General features: G+C 36.8%; 1 protein-coding gene across 6 annotated transcripts in view; it reads left to right on the top strand.

The window, feature by feature from the left end:
• Positions 1–16447, top strand: part of dop1a (DOP1 leucine zipper like protein A) — a 131370-nt gene that overhangs the window by 4072 nt on the left and 110851 nt on the right. For all 6 annotated transcript variants that reach the window (XM_051924850.1, XM_051924849.1, XM_051924851.1 and 3 more), the window contains exon 2: positions 13740–13933. In XM_051924850.1, the coding sequence (XP_051780810.1) occupies positions 13796–13933 (138 nt within the window). In that variant the 5' untranslated portion in view covers positions 13740–13795. The remainder of the gene's footprint in view (positions 1–13739; positions 13934–16447) is intronic.

The following is a 16447-nucleotide window of genomic DNA, read 5'->3' as shown; positions in this document are numbered from 1 at the left end:
TCCCATTCATTCTCCTCGTTTGGCAACTTCTAAACGTACCTATTTCAGGTATGTTTAATCCCTTTAATGTCGATCACGATGTCTCTTTCAACATTTTTAAAACTGACACCAACTATGTCCTGTCTTTGTTTGTTCATCTGCTTTGCATTTCTGAACATATTTGTCTTTACTTCATTCTGCAGCTCACTTGCAGAAGGCTCACTTAGTCTTCAGTATCCTCTTTGTCCAACTGCAGACTTCTTCCATTTTCTTCAACCAGACATTCTTCGTTGTTTCCCTCTTGCGTTTCATGCCTGATGTTTCTGAAATTTCATTTGCTGTTACACTAAACGTCTCAGCAAAATTATTTATTTATCAATGATCATTTTAACATCTCAACATGCCCATTCACCTCTTCATCTGGAGCAGTTATTTGCCCTTTTTTCAAACACAAAACACCAACCCTAGCATTTCCATCCCTCTTCCCTTACCAGAAAAGACTATGTACAGTATCTTGTACTACTTTCACCAAGCATTTTGACACCTTTACCTTTCCATCTTGTCTCATGTATGTGGTACACATCTAAACTTCTGTTCAGCACTTCCACTATTTTTACTTATTTTTCCTGTCATGATTCTAATAGTCTAAGTTGTGATCCTTATACCTTCTTCTTCGTATGTCTTACTGACTGCCTCTCCTTCATCTTTCTTGCCACCAAACGTATTATTTGAGAATAATGAATCTAGACAGGCATCTCCTCTTGTTGGTGATTTAACATGCTGTTGTTTAACATGATGAGTCCCTGCTCTTGTGCTCTGCTATTTGGTGGGTTTTAATATTTATGTAATTAAAGCCCCCCCCCCCCATGTCTGTAACATTCCCCTCTAAACTTGTTTTTTAATACTGTTAAAAAAAGATGTGCATTAAAAATATTGTCTGCATTTGGGGGTCTATAACAGTCTCAATATCAGACCTCTGTCACAAATGCTTTCCAGTTGAACTGAAACATTTTGTAACATAAATGGCTACTTCCTCATGTTTTCAATTTTTGGCTACCTTTCCACAGTTTTCTGTATCCATGTTTGTTATACTTATCCACATCTCTCTAATGCAACCAAGTAATATTACTGTTATAATATCATAATTATGTACAGCTTTATGCAACCCCTGCTCATTCATTTTATTCTTGATACTACTAGTGTTAAGGCAAGCAATTTTTAATGTGTAACTGATTTTATTTTGACTTATTGCCTGTAGAATGGTAGTTTCACAGTTATCTTGGGTATTTTTGTTAATACTACCGTCTATTTATTTACAGTATGTGAAGATATACACTTGACCTATCCTAAATTCCCTGTCCCACTATTCTCTAGTTTAAATAATCCTCAACTAACTCACACATATGCCTTTCCAAATCATTACTGCCCTTGGGGTTCAAATACAGTCTGTCACAATGACACTGGCCCTATCAATTTTTAAATTCACTGAAGTGTTTAAAATGCAACCCAGTGTCCATTAAAATATGTCTCTCTATCTTAGATGTGAGCTACAGTTTAAACCTTCTAATCTCTTCAACCATACCTGAAGTATCTTATGACAGAGGTAGATCTTTTGAGACAATCACCTTGTCTGTTCTGCGCCTCATGTTTATACCTACCTATTTAAAATTTGTCCTGCATAACTTGTAGCCTACCCTTACCCATGTGTTTTTTTTTCTTTTAATATTGTCAATGACAACTGGATCCATATCAGGCTATGTGTAAGAGTCTGTCCACCAGTCCAGAGAGGTATCCCTCCTGTGCGCCAGGAATGTGACATACCATACGAGTCTTTGTGTCTCTGGAGCAAGCCATAGTCTCCATGTGTGTAATATGTCCACTATCAGTAAAATCCACTAACAATAAAGTCCACTATTACTACTTCGTAGGGACTGTTTTGGAGATGACCCTTTTGGGCTCCTCCTGATGAATGCCTCTTAATAGAAAGGGGGAAAAAAATTAAAACCTGCTTATAGGGAATAAAACACCAAACCACATTCAGATAATTGTAACATATCTGGCAGAGTTGGACCAAAAGGTTTTCAATGTGCCTGTTTATACTTGTAATCTTTTTATAATAAGATATGTAAAGTACTATCTGTACTACCAGTCTAAGACGGGTTGAAATCTAAGTAATCTACATAGATCTCAGTGTTAACATTTGTAGTGCACCATGCAATGTATGTTTCTCTGTTATGTGCCATTTGATAATAGGATTCAGAACAACAGTGTTAATGTTTGTGATTTGCCATCTATTGGAATGACAAATGCAATGCTTTTTATTAGTAAAAATGTTTGTGATGCACCAACTTTTGGATTGACAGAAACATAGCATCTGGACCGACAGACATACACACTGGCACTTAGCCTTTTATTAAGATGGATTTATGAACACAATAATAATATTTTTGATAAGTGCTATGTAAAACAATTATTTGTGAAAGGTTCTTAATAATAAGAGTAATAATAATAATAATGTTAATAATAATAACAGAAGTGCAACATAAGGGGGAGAAGACACTGCAGTGAAAATAACTGGAAAAGTAATGATTATTGCTGATTTCATGTAGTGCTTTTTATAGTCCTTGGTATTACATATTTCTTTAAAAAGCTGACCATCATAGATGTTTTTTTACAAAGAGATCACTGAAAGGTTATTTATTTAACAAATGATTTTTATTTCAACATTGAACTTTTGTGATTTACACTTCCTTCATGTCAGAGCTACATTATTATTACTTCAGTTGATTTCCAATTGTGAGGCACCAATAAGGTCTTATGGTTTATCTGTTTAAATTTAGCTTATATCTATCTGTTTTCTTACATTTCTAATTATTCATTATTCTTGCTGATTTGTGTATTTTTTATTGCAGATTCACATCTATTTCATATTGTTCAGTGTTCAGAGCATACTTTTGTATTTGGCATAACAGATATTGAATACCTACTGTAGAATTTTCATTTATATCATGTTGTTGGCATAATTTTAAACTGACCCTGGTGTGAGGGTGTGGGTCCTGCCTGTCTAGGGTTGTTTTTCAGCTTGTCGTGCCAGTATAAGTTTGATTTCCCTGTAACCTTGGATTCAATTTAGCTGGCTTGAAAATGTATATATGTTGGCATTTTTCAAATATCCAAAATGCAAAATGCATCAACCTTTAGAAAATTTTTTACCACATTTTGTTTACTTTATTTCAATATGAAGTAAATTCTAAGCTTGAACCTAACATAGGTGTTTTCATTATACATAAAATCTGATTGATTGGAGGAAAGGAGTATGCCTTGGGTGTCTGAGCAAAATATATATTTTAATAGAATACTCTTTCTACTTGCCAGTTGCAGTAAGGGCTGCTGAAATGTTGCTCTTGTATGTGGCTGGATGGAATTTTCTGTGTCATAGAATTTGTGCTGCGCATTACCCAAAACAACTGTGATCAATGAACACATTAAACAGTAGTTAGTGGAATTAACAAAGAAAGGTTTTTATCTGTACAAGCAGATTAGTGATAGTGTCACAGTCCTTACATCATTAGGATTTCTGTTAATTTCTAAACACAGAAGTGAGTCTAAAAATATAAATAGTATTTGTGAAAGAATACATTCAGTTTATAAACACAGTATTTACATTAGTGTTTGTTTTTAAGTTACTGAAAGTTAGAAAGAAATAATTCGTGTTTGTTGGGTGTTACTTATTGTATGCCTTACTTGACAGAAGGAAAATTGATGTTATTGAAAACTGAGACATCTAAAAAAAAGGTATATTATGACTTCTGCAGTAATTGCTGGGCAGTATGTGTACACCCTAAAGATACACCCAATCTGAATACAATAAATCCTGTCATGAGAATGCACAGTTTGCCACATCACTGTGAGATAACTATTGAAATTTTAACTTTGTTCAAACAGGTTTTGCCGATTATTAAATGGCGAGCATGCAGTTTCACCTTTATTTTGCAACAGACTACACAGTAGTAAAAATGCTGGATTCTGTTTAGCTAGTATTGATACCATACCTAATCTTTCCTGTTTTACCATGTGTTTTTGGTATATATTTGTTTCTATTCAAATGTCACAAAGACAATGAGTGGCCATGGGATTTTAACCTAGGACAATGGCTCCATGAAGCAAAATGTGCTAGTTGCTGCTCCACAATTGTACACCTGTCTTTGACATGTTCTTTTGAATTGCTTCATTTACAAAAAAAAATGTTTTCCCTGTATTGTTTACTTATGTTTGAGAAAACAGGATTAATTATGGATTTTTAAATTTTGTTGACAAAACTACTAAAGGAGAGCAATTTAGCATGAGACACTGTTTGAATTGGATTTGTTTTCGTGTCAGTGGTTTGTTTGTTAAACAGTAATTTAAATTTTATACGGGCTTTACTTACTGTTACCTGTGCAGCACATTAACTCCTTTGACCATATAATGCTGTCCATCATCAACATCTTCCTAGTCTCTAGACTTGTCAACCCTGAACCTGCAAGTAGAGCTGGAGAATATCAAATTCAAGTTAATTATTCAAGCGTATTTTCATTACTGAACATTAGACGAAAAGTTTAATGGACTATAATATACAGTACAATATGGTTGATAAAATAATATGCTAAGGCATTGGGATATATCAAGTGTCCAGCGGCAAAATGGCAGAAAAAAATTTTTTATAATTTAAAAAAAATAATAAAGCATTTTTTTTTTGTTCACATATTTTAATAATATCATTGTCACTTTGTTAGAGCGCTTGCCAATTATACTTATTAATAAACATGTTTTTCAAATGCTACTCGAAGGCTACCGTAGACATACACACATTGCATTGTGGCGTTAAATCAGTTCACAGCAAACTAAACATAGTGCGTTGAATGGTAAAACATACGTAATGATGGACTGTTTTTTAAAAAGGAAACATTCTGAAGAAGATCCATCTTGTAGTTCTGCTTTAAATTCATCAAATGAGTCATATTGCAAAGCAAAAGCAAAATCTAGAAAGTGTGAAGCTTCATACATAGAGGTTGGCTTTGTGCTGGCTAAAAAAAAAGGTTGGACTTGATTATCCCAAAGATGTTCTTTGTCAGGAAATTCTGTCAAACGAATGTCTAAATCCATCTGTATTGAAAAGACATCTAGAACAAAAACATCCAGCTGATTTTGGGAAATATGTTGACTTTTTCCAAAGGAAAGCAGCACTGCTTGTGAAATAAGCAAGCACTGTCACACAGCAAGCAATGGTTTCAGAGGGGGCAATGAAGGCATCTTTTTTGGCATTGTATCGCATTGCCCGTGAAAAAAAAAGCTCACACATCTGATATTACCAGTGACCTAAGACATAGTTTGGGAATTGCTTGGTGAGGAAGCTGCCTGTAAAACTGAGACTGTCCCTTTGCCAGGAAACACTGTATGTAGATGGATATCTGACATGGCTGAGGATGTTATGGACCAGTTAATGGAATGGGTATAAAACAGCCTTTGGTTTGCGTTGCTTTTGGACGAAAGCACAGAGGTAGCTAACAAAGCACTGCTTATTGTCTATGTCAGAATTATTGGAGATGAAAAGTTTTTTGAGGAGCTTTTATTCTGCAAAGAAATTCAGAAGACATTTTTCAAATTTTGGATGCGTTCATTCAGGCAAATTTAATTGACCGTTCTTATTCCGTGGGCATCTGTATGGATGGCGCCACTGCCATGACAGGCAAAAGTTTGGTCTTAATGCTGACAATCTTAACAATTTTCAGCCTATTTCTCACTGACCTTTTCTGTCAGTTGCTCTTGTGCATGTTGTAGCCACCCAACTCACTATTTACTTGAACTCTATAAACTGATGGAACCCTTTCAGTCTGGTTTCAGGACACAGCACAGCTGTGTAATTGTTCTGCTTCAGGTAACAAATGATTTGCTGATGGCATCAGACTCTGGACAAACCAGTAAATTAATTTTGTTAGGTCTTAGTGCAGCATTTTACACCATTAGACATGACATCCTACTATCCAGAATGGAGAACATTCTGGGTAACTGGTACTGTCCTCCAGTAGTTTAAGTCCTGACTGACTGATAGGCAAGAGTTTGTTGGTCTCGGCAATAGCAGGCAGCTCAGTGCCAGTCACACAAGGAGCTCCTCAGGGTTTTGTCCTTGGCCCTCTGCTCTTTTGTATTTATATGCTTCCCCTTGGCCTTATTATTCATAGCTTGGACTTGGAGCTTATCATTTTATGCAGATGATACTAAACTCTATTTCAGTATTAAAAGTGGAACTTCAATAGAGCTTTCTCAACTCATAACTTGCTTCAGTGAAATTAAAACCTGGAGAGAACATAACTCTTTAAAATTAAACTAAAAGAAAACAGAACTACTGCAAATTGGTATTAAAGCACAACTTAAGAAAATTAGCACCTTTTCAGTCACTCTTGATGGTGATCTCATCAGACTTTCTTCTAATGCAAGGAATCTTGGTGTCCTCTTTGATTCCTCCCTTTCTTATTCCACTTATATAAACTACATTAAGAAACTTTCTTACTTCCATCTCTGTAATATATTCCATGTTCACTCATTCCTCTCCTTTTCAAAAGCTGATAAACTTCTCCATGCTTTTATTACATCCTGCATTGATTATTGTAGCTCCCTACAGGCAGGAGTCCCTTCTAATCTTATATCACAGTTCCATCAGATTCACAACTCTGCTGCAAGAGTCCTTACACAAACCAGCAGCAGTGAGCACATAGCACCCATCCTGCTTTGCCTTGACTGGCTTCCTGTGTCTTACAGTATTGAATATAAAATTCTGTTATTAACCTACAAAGCTTTAAATGGCTTCGCACTTGACTACATCAGCGACTTTTTCTATTGCTGTGCTCCTTTTGGCCCACTAAGGTCCTCTGATTCTGGCAGTCTTGTTGTGTGCCACACTAATCTGCACTCTCTGGGTGACAGGGCCTTTAGCTGTATAGCACCCAGACTTGCCCTAAATTAATTAGATAAGCTGACTTAATTCATTCCTTTAAAAAAACACTTAAATCTCATCTGTTCAGGAAGGCATTTAACTTAACCCAACATTCTGCCACATCTTTCAGTTTACTGCTCTGTCCAGATGCTCAGAATAATTTGTGTGTGTGTGATATCTAAAATGATGTTATTTGCTAGGCTTTTCTTTTAGTATTGAATTTAGTATTATACTTTGGTTCATTGCCTTTTATTCTATTTAATGCTTTGTATCTCCTGTATTTATCTTTTTAGAGTTCTATGCAGAAATTTTTGTACCCAATGTTAGATATACCCTGCTGTTTAAATAAGTGCTCTCAGCATGGGAAGCATACTATATATAAATAAAATTTATTATTATTATTATTATTATTAAATGTAGTAGAGTCATCACATTAATAAAGGCCAGAGCTCCAGATGCTATGAATATACACAGCAGGCTTCACGGAGAAGCTTCTTCTTCTTCATCTTTCAGCTTCTCCCGTTAGGGGTCACCACAGCGGATCATCTGTTTCCAGATTTTCCTGTCCTTTGCACCTTGCTTTGTCACACCCACTACCTGAATGTCCTCTCTCAACACATAGGTCTTCCTGTTTTCCTCTTCTCTGGCAGCTCTATCCTTAGCATCCTTCTCCCAATATACCCAGCATCTCTCCTTTCACTTGTCCAAACCAACGCAATCTCGCCTCTCTGGCTTTATCTTGAAACTGTCCAGCCTGAACTGACCATCTAATATACTCATTTCTAATTCTATTCATCTTCGTCACACTCAATAGAAATCTTAACATTTTTAATTCTGTTACCTCCAGCTCTTTTTCCTGTCTTTTCATTTCTTGCCACTGTCTCCAACCCATATAATATAGCTGGTCTCACTGCAGTCTTGTAGACCTTCCCTACTCTTGTTACAGATTACAGTGTTAATTGCAAACATCATAGTCTACGGGGACTCCTGTCTAATCTTGTCTGTCAACCTGTCCATTGCCATTGTAATTAAGAAAGGGCACAGAGCCGATCCTTTATGCAATCCCACCTCCACCTTAAATGCTTCTGTCACTACTATTGCAGTCCTTACCAATGTCACACTTTCCTCATTCATATCCTGTACCATTCTTACATACTTCTCTACCATTCCTGACTTCTTCATAGAATGCCACAACTCCTTTCTAGGCACCCACTCATATGCTTTCTCCAGGTCCACAAAGACTCGATGCAACTCGTTCTGGCCTTCTATATTTCTCCATCAACACCCTTAGAACAAAAATCACATCTGTCCTACTTTTTCCTTGCATGAAACTATACTGCTGCTCACTAATCATCACCTCCCTTCTTAACTAGCTTCCACAACTATTTCCCATTTCCCATAACTTAATGCTGTGACCGATCAATTTTATCCCTCTGTAGTTAGTATAGCTCTGCACATCACCCTTATTCTTAAAAATCAGTACCAGTACACATCTTCTCCACTTCTCAGGTATCTTCTCACTTTTCAAGATTGCTTTAGTCAATTTGGTTAAAAAATCCACTGCTATCTCTCCTAAATACCTCCATGCTTCCACAGGTATGGCATTTGGACCAACAGCCTTCCAATTCTTTATCCTCTTCATAGTTGTCCTTACTTCCTCCTTGCTAATCTGTTGAATTTCCTGGTTCACTATCTCCACGTCATCCAACCTTCTTTCTCTCGTATTCTCTTCATTCATCAACCTCTCAAAGTACTCTTCATCTCTTCAACACACTGTCCTCGCTAGTGAGTATGTTCCCATCATTACTCTTTATTACCGTATCCTGCTGCTTACCTTTCCCAGCTTGGTCCTTCTACCTAGCCAATTGGTACAGGTCCTTTTCTCTCCCCTTTTTAGTGCCCAGCTTCTCATGCAACTCATCATATACCTTATTTTTACACTTTGCCACCTGTATCTTCACCTTATGCCTTATCTCCTTGTACTCCTGTCTACTTTCTTCATCTCTCTGATTATTCCACTTCTTCGACAACCTATTCCTCTGTAAAATCTCCTGTACTTCCCCATTCCACCACCAGGTTTCCTTATCCTCTTTCCTCTATCCATATGCTACACCAAGCACCCTTCTAGCGGTCTCACTTACCACTTCTGCTAAAGTTTCCCAGCTATCTGGTAACTCTTCATTACTATCCAGTGCCTGTCTTACCTCCTCCCTGAACTCCACCTTACACTCTTCATTTTTCAACTTCCACCATTTAATCCTTGGCTCTGCTCTCACTCTCCTCCTCTTCTTGATCTCCAATGTTATGCTACAGACCAATCCTATGCTGCCTAACTACACTTTCCCCTGCTACCACTTTGCAGTCTTCAGTCTCCTTCAGACTGAGTCTCCTGCATAGGATATAATCCAGCCACAGGGAATGCACAAACCAGTGAGTTGTTTCGTGTTGGTCCCAAGCCCGGATAAATGGGGAGGGTTATGTCAGGAAGAGCATCCAGTGCAAAATTCTGCCAGATGAATATACGGATAACAATACAGAGAAATACTTGTCACTAAAAGATTGGAGGATGAATTACAACAAGTGTTCAAAACATTGTTAAAGCTGTAAATAGTATCAAAACATGTCCCCTTAAACAAAGGCCGTTTGCTAAACTGTAATGATATGGGCAGCAGTTTTGAAAGCCTTCTGCTGCAGTCTGAGGTGTGGTGGCTGTCTCTCGGGGCAGTTTTACAACAAGTGTTTGATCTCCGCAAAGAGCTACATGAATTTGTCCCATCTGGGAACTCCCAATTTGGCAGCTGTTTTGACAACCAGTTGTGGGTTCTGAAGCTTGCATAATTGGCCGACTTATTTCAAATTTTAAATAGCTTGAATCAGAACATGCAGGTCCATGATCATAGTATGTTTAATTTGCAAGATAAAAGTTTGTGAATTTATACAAAAAATCGGACTTTGGGAGAAAAATCTAAATGAAGGAAACACTGTAATGTTCCCGCTCCTTCACCGAGAGCTAGGAACATCCAATGTGCCTGCAAACACAGTCCTGTCTATATTATTGTCACATCTGAAAGAATATTTTAGCGACTATTTCTCAGACCTGGACAACCGTTAGTTAAACTGGATCAGAAATTTCATTTGTGTCCAGAATCAAAGAGGATTGTCTTGATTTCAGGTCACAAGAGGAATTAATTGAAATAGCCAATGATGGAAGTTTGAAAATGCAATTCCCCTGTCAGAATTTTGGCACAATCTCAAAAACGAATACCCAGTGTTGAGTGAAAATACTATCCAATGTCTCTTATCATTCGCAACACCATACTTGTGTGAGGCAGGTTTTATTGCATTGAAAATACTGAAAACCAAAAACAGAGTACCGTAGATACTCGCGTATTAGTCGATCTTGCAGATAAGTCGAGTGTATTGTTTAAGCCGAAAATTACGAAATTTGTTATTTGTTATAAGTCGAGGGTAAAACTTGACAGCTATCAGAGATAGAGGGTGACAATCAGCTGTTAATGGCGACAAAACTCACTGTCACGTCACAGGCATTCCCTCTGTGCTTGGAGGAATGCTAGACTCGTTGACTCAGCAACTAATCCTTGCGTGTGCGTGAGTTGCGAAATGTAAACAGGCAAGATGGCGTCGATATGTCACAAGGGAGCGAAGCGAGTGCAGAAAAGAAAACACTCGTCAGACGATATTTTGCACATTATCGCCGAGTCAGACTGTGATTTTTCAGAATCGGATGTTATTGACAGTGATCAGGAATCGAGCAAGAGAGTGAGAAGCCGGCATCAGCTGATCGGACACCAGCCGATGCCACGCCAGCTGAATGCATTCGCGCAGCCGATGCACCTACGGCAAGGTTCGCGTGGGAGGAATACCCAGACATTGATTTGTGGGAGCCAAACTGGCTACCGGACTTCACAAGACAGCATGGCTTGCTGTTGGACCGACAGATCACCCACTGCTGGACTACTTCAGGCTGCTCTCTCCTGATGCTGCTTTTCAGCTACTGTCAGATGAGACAAACAGGTAGGCAGAGAAATTTTTTGAATTGCGGGCTGCGCTTGCATCGCATTGATAGCGTGCATTGCCTTGGTTCTTTTGATTCCAAATCTGGTTGCACGTGGCAGCTAATGGTATGTTTGTTATCCAAAACCTGCAAAAGCTAATGCTCAAATTCAAGTATTTCACAGTTTAAAGAATTATTTAATGAAATTAGAAAAAAACTAGCTAATTAGCAATAGTATTGCTGGCTTATAATTATTTCAAAGACCATGGGAAATGGCAGATGACCGGTAACTTAACACCTTGAAGTGTTGAGTGTACAATGTCATTACCCATATTCTATGGACAATTGTGTTGCCCCGCGGATAAGTCGATTCTGTTTTTTTGAATGAATTTTAAGGCATAAATTTTTCGACTTATACACGAGTATCTATGGTACTTGTAAATGTGGAAAATAATTTGAGACTGCCTAAGACAGCTACAACTCAGAGTGGACAAACTGTGCAAGAACATCCAAGCCCAGAAGTCTCACTAGGCCTTGAGTGAGTTTAATTTATTTATTTATTATGAGCAGTCTATTTTTTCCATATTAAATATTCCTCGTTTTATATAGTTTTGTTGCATGCACTTAACGGGTAGTAGGTCTGTATAACAGTTTATTATAGACATGTGGGATATCTAATTTTTTGGATGGTGATAGGTAGGTGGTCCTCAGCCTAAGGTAAGTCTCTTAGGGTGGCCTTGGCATGAAACAGGTTGGGGAACCACTGTTCTAAGGGACTAAAGCATTATACATGCATCTTACTGCAGTAAAGTCACAGTTTGTTTGAAAATCATACGTCTAACACCATATTAACAAACTCTTAATAACTGTGGAGACACTCAGAAATAATTCTCTCTGCATAAGTGAGAATAAAAGTGGTCTTTATTCACTATAGAAAAGGTGCATTTGGAAAAACTCTGAAATCACCCTTATCACCAACTTTCCAGCACCTTTTCTGTTGATTGACCTTGATTTCTTGTCATTATTGTGGGAACTGTGACTTTAGGGGTTTATCAAAACATGTGGAGGGAGGACTTCTTTCTGTGAAATAAATATGATCTTAAGATGGATTCTATGTCTTGACAAAGTTCTTAATCCTCATAATAAATTAGTTGTAGAAAAGATTAAGAGAGAGGAATTTGTGTTTTGGAATAGTTAAGTTAAAAGTTTTGACATGAAGTGAGATGTTCAATAAAGATACATAAATACAAGTAGAACATCTGAAAAAGCTTTATAAAGAAGCAAAATAAATAAAAGTGACAAAGACATAGCAACCATAGTTGCCAGCATGAAAATATTGTTAGCACTTACAATACAATACAATACAATACAATACAATACAGTTTATTTTTGTATAGCCCAAAATCACACAGGAAGTGCCGCAATGGGCTTTAACAGGCCCTGCCTCTTGACAGCCCCCCAGACTTGACTCTCTAAGAAGACAAGGAAAAACTCCCAAAAAAAAAAACCTAGTAGGGAAAAAATGGAAGAAACCTTGGGAAAGGTAGTTCAAAGAGAGACCCCTTTCCAGGTAGGTTGGGCGTGCAGTGGGTGTCAAAAGAAGGGCGTCAATACAATACAATACACAGAACAGAACAAATCCTCAATAAAAAATTAAAAATTTTTTAGAAGTATGGAGCAGAATTTAACAGTAGATGATATCACATAATAAGATTTAGATAATTTTAGACTCCTGGAGACCTCATCCATCAAGCTGCCTCCCCCATTTGGCCATTCCACGGCTGAAACAGTGTTGGGCCAGCCAATCCGATGAAAGGACCCCTCTTTCTCATGATTCCTGCGATCCTCCATCAGGGATGACTTTACCTTAGGCAGGCAAAACAACTTGGCAGGTGGGCCGTGGCACCAAGTGCCACATTTGAGTACCGAGAAGAGAAACAGAATAGGTGAGGGTTAGTATCCAATTCTAACTACTTATGTTTTAGTGCTAATGACTAACAACAGAGATGCAGTATGTACAGTTAATCAGCAGCTCTAGTCAGGATATGCTAAACTGAAGTAGTGAGTCTTCAGCCGGGATTTAAAAGCTGAGACCGAAGGGGCATCTCTTATAGTAGCAGGCAGACCATTCCACAGTTTAGGGGCCCTGTAACTAAAAGCTCGACCTCCCATTGTTAAAACTTGCCCACTTGCCCTTAAAATCTCAAATGTAATTCTCTTGCCATAGTTGCCCAAGAAAAGGTAAATAAAATATGTCATCCTCATTTAATCAAACCAGTCAACTCTAAGATATTTGTCTTTTTCTCCAAATTGCTATATCTTAGATCCACAAGTACTTCCACCCTTATCTGTGAGGTGCATTTTAATTATTCTTGACAGTTGCCTTAATTACATAGCAGTGCAGAGGTTTGCATGGCTATCCCATAATGCTTGGCCTCAACTGATGTGTACAGTTCTTCTTCTTGTATATGTAAACGTTTGCTAGATTGTCTATGTTTGGGCATGCGCATGTCAGAGTGCCCAAAGAAATTCCGGTGTTCTGTGCAAGTTTTGGTTTTGCCTTGTATAGTATGCGGCAAGTATAGATTATGTTTTACTGGAAAAATGGTTGGAAAAATAAACCATTATTTTGTGAGTATTTTAATTTTATAGTATTTATTAATCTGTCAAAGAGTCCCAAAATAATGATCAATATTAGTGTTTTAGAAAATGAAGTTTCAATAATATATAAATTTAGCAATTGATAAATATATATGTTCTCTTCTGTTTCAGGGGATGATTTTGTTTGAATGGGGTGCTTCTAGCCAGTAGCAGCATTCTACAGGAGAATGAATACAGAGGAACTGGAATTACTGAGTGACTCCAAGTATAGAAACTATGTAGCTGCCGTGGACAAGGCCCTTAAAAACTTTGAATACTCCAGTGAATGGGCCGATTTGATATCAGCCCTAGGAAAGCTAAACAAGGTAAAGTAATCTCTTGCTTTAACTTTTTGACATTCACATTAAATTTTAAATAGTTTTGAAATTGCTCCCTGTGATGAATTAATTGAGGAAAAGCAGTGGGTAAACTGACCTTAAACATCTATTAAAACATTTCACTGCACTCTCTTCAAAGTGTGTCATTCCCTTTGAAATGCTGTGAGTTTTAATTAGAACTTTTTGAGACTTTAAATACTGTAAAAAGTGCACCTGTAGAGATTATTTGTTTGTAATGGGCATATGCACTAATATTTAAAAATGCACTATATCTTAAAAATAACTTTTTTATATTGTATATCATGCAGCATCAGAATACATATTGGCAGGAGATACTGAAAACAACATTTTTTTTATTAATTTACAGTAATAGATAGATGAGAGAGTTTTAACTAAATGCAATTATAAATAACATTTTAGCATTTTTTATTTTTAATAGTTAACATATTCAGTCCCAGTACCTGGGGATCCTCAAGAGAACTGGCTAATATATTTTGTAGTCTTTGAATACTGTGATTTAAGGGCTCTAGGAAAAAGTGAATTACTGTAATCATTAAAACATTTAATTAGTATATTGCAGAGATTAATATTACATCATTTTAACAATATGGCTCAAGTAACAGAAAGAAATGGTAGACTTTTACCTGTAACTTTATTTTAGTTCCGTGACTAAATACACCAAGAGTCCTAAAATCCAAGGGAGCATGAATATTTTAGAAATAAGGTCCATGCAGAAATTATTCTTATTTTCCTATGGCCAAATGTAGACAAAGTAAATTTAATGACCATCAGCCTTTAGTATCATATATGCATTTGTTTAGCATGCCACATGAATCAGGTTTTCTCTAGTTGTTTGTAAGAAACATGTAGGTACCATCAGCTTAGAAGTTTTTAAATAAGGTGCTTCTTATATATTTGTCTGATCTTATTTTTAAATAATCAGATTAAAAAGAGAGCTACTGCATTAAAAAAAAAGGAAACCAGAAACTATGCCATTACCAGTAAAATAAATGAAAGTGGACCCAAATGTGAGTAAGACAGTGAATGACATGTGATAAAGGCTCAGAAATGCTAAACATAAAATATAAGGTGTTTCATTAATAATAAAAATGATATTGTTTTAACTGCTAAGGAGAACATGACAAACCAGGAAACATGACTCCTGAAAATTTTCCAAACCCAGCTGTGCTGGTTGGTTTCCTGTAGATAAATGTGTACACTATATGAATCAGTTAACTTTCCAAAATGAATAAAATGGCGTTTCTAAAAAATAAATAAGTAAATGCTTAATTGGCAAATAAAATGTACCGTGTATGATCCAAATAAACATGTATTGACAGACAAAGAGTAATAGTTTTGTATCAAGACATTTGTAATCAACAAGCAATAGCATATCAAACTAAAATTTTTAAATTTGGTGTTCAAACCACCATAAAGATATCTGAAGAAACTGGGTAAGTTAAAAGCAGAAAACACAGTTGCACACGAAAAAAAAAAAACTGTTAGCATCTGACAGAACTACTTAAAGGTCACTTTTTTAAGAGACAGAAGGAAATCCAATGAAGCGTTTGCTCAGCATCTGCCAGAGTTGTCTTGCCATAAAGTATATTTTATGATTTTGCGAGGAAGTCTTAAAAATGGTCTTGTGGGGCCTGTTGCAGATAGGAAACCATTCTTTCAGAAGATATTGCAAACCACAAAGCACAGGAACAACCAGTGGCAGAAAGTCTTATGGAGCAATGATCCTAAATTTGAAATTTATGGTGCACAAATATACTAGAGTTGTCAAAAACTGCTTTGATGCCTACCTGCAATGTTTTGTAAAGCACAGTGATTGCTCTGACATCCAGAGGTCATGAAAAAACACAATTTCCCCTTGGGGATTAATGCAGTGTCAAATATGAAACAAAATACTAATCCTGGATGTATTTTAGTTAATGGTGTTGGAAATTGGGTCAAAATCAATGAGTGATGACTTCTGAGAAATATTAATAGATGTTAACTCATCATTCTGTGCCTTATTTAAATCTAATTAACAGTTGACTGTGAAAAAGAAGAAAACAAAAACTATATGCAGAGAAAATTCATGTCTGTGGGGTGGGTGTTTCCACTTTCGGTTTTATCTTTAAAAGGCATAGTCAAAGACAGACATGGGCATTGTACAATATACAGTATGTACATATTCTGGGCATATTCTTGGCTACTAAGACTTCTGTTTCCTCTGTGCCACTTCACATTGATCGGAGTAACAGCTTGGCAGTATAGTAGTGGCATCGTATGCCAGAGCAGGATAACAAGAAAAGGAAACAAAATGATGGATGGTCAGTAACAGTTCATAATGATTTTCAGTTTTTTTGTGCAGATAACTAACAAACACAGATGCCATGTGAATAGCTAATCAGCAGCTCTAATCAACATATGCTACAGTAAATTATTCTGTATTTAAATGTTGAGACCAAAGGGGTATCTCTGGATGATGGAAGCAGTTCATAATTTATGGTG

Source organism: Erpetoichthys calabaricus, chromosome 3 (assembly GCF_900747795.2).
Source record: "Erpetoichthys calabaricus chromosome 3, fErpCal1.3, whole genome shotgun sequence".
Classification (NCBI taxonomy): Eukaryota; Metazoa; Chordata; class Cladistia; order Polypteriformes; family Polypteridae; genus Erpetoichthys; species Erpetoichthys calabaricus.
This window is presented reverse-complemented; position numbering and strand designations above follow the sequence as displayed.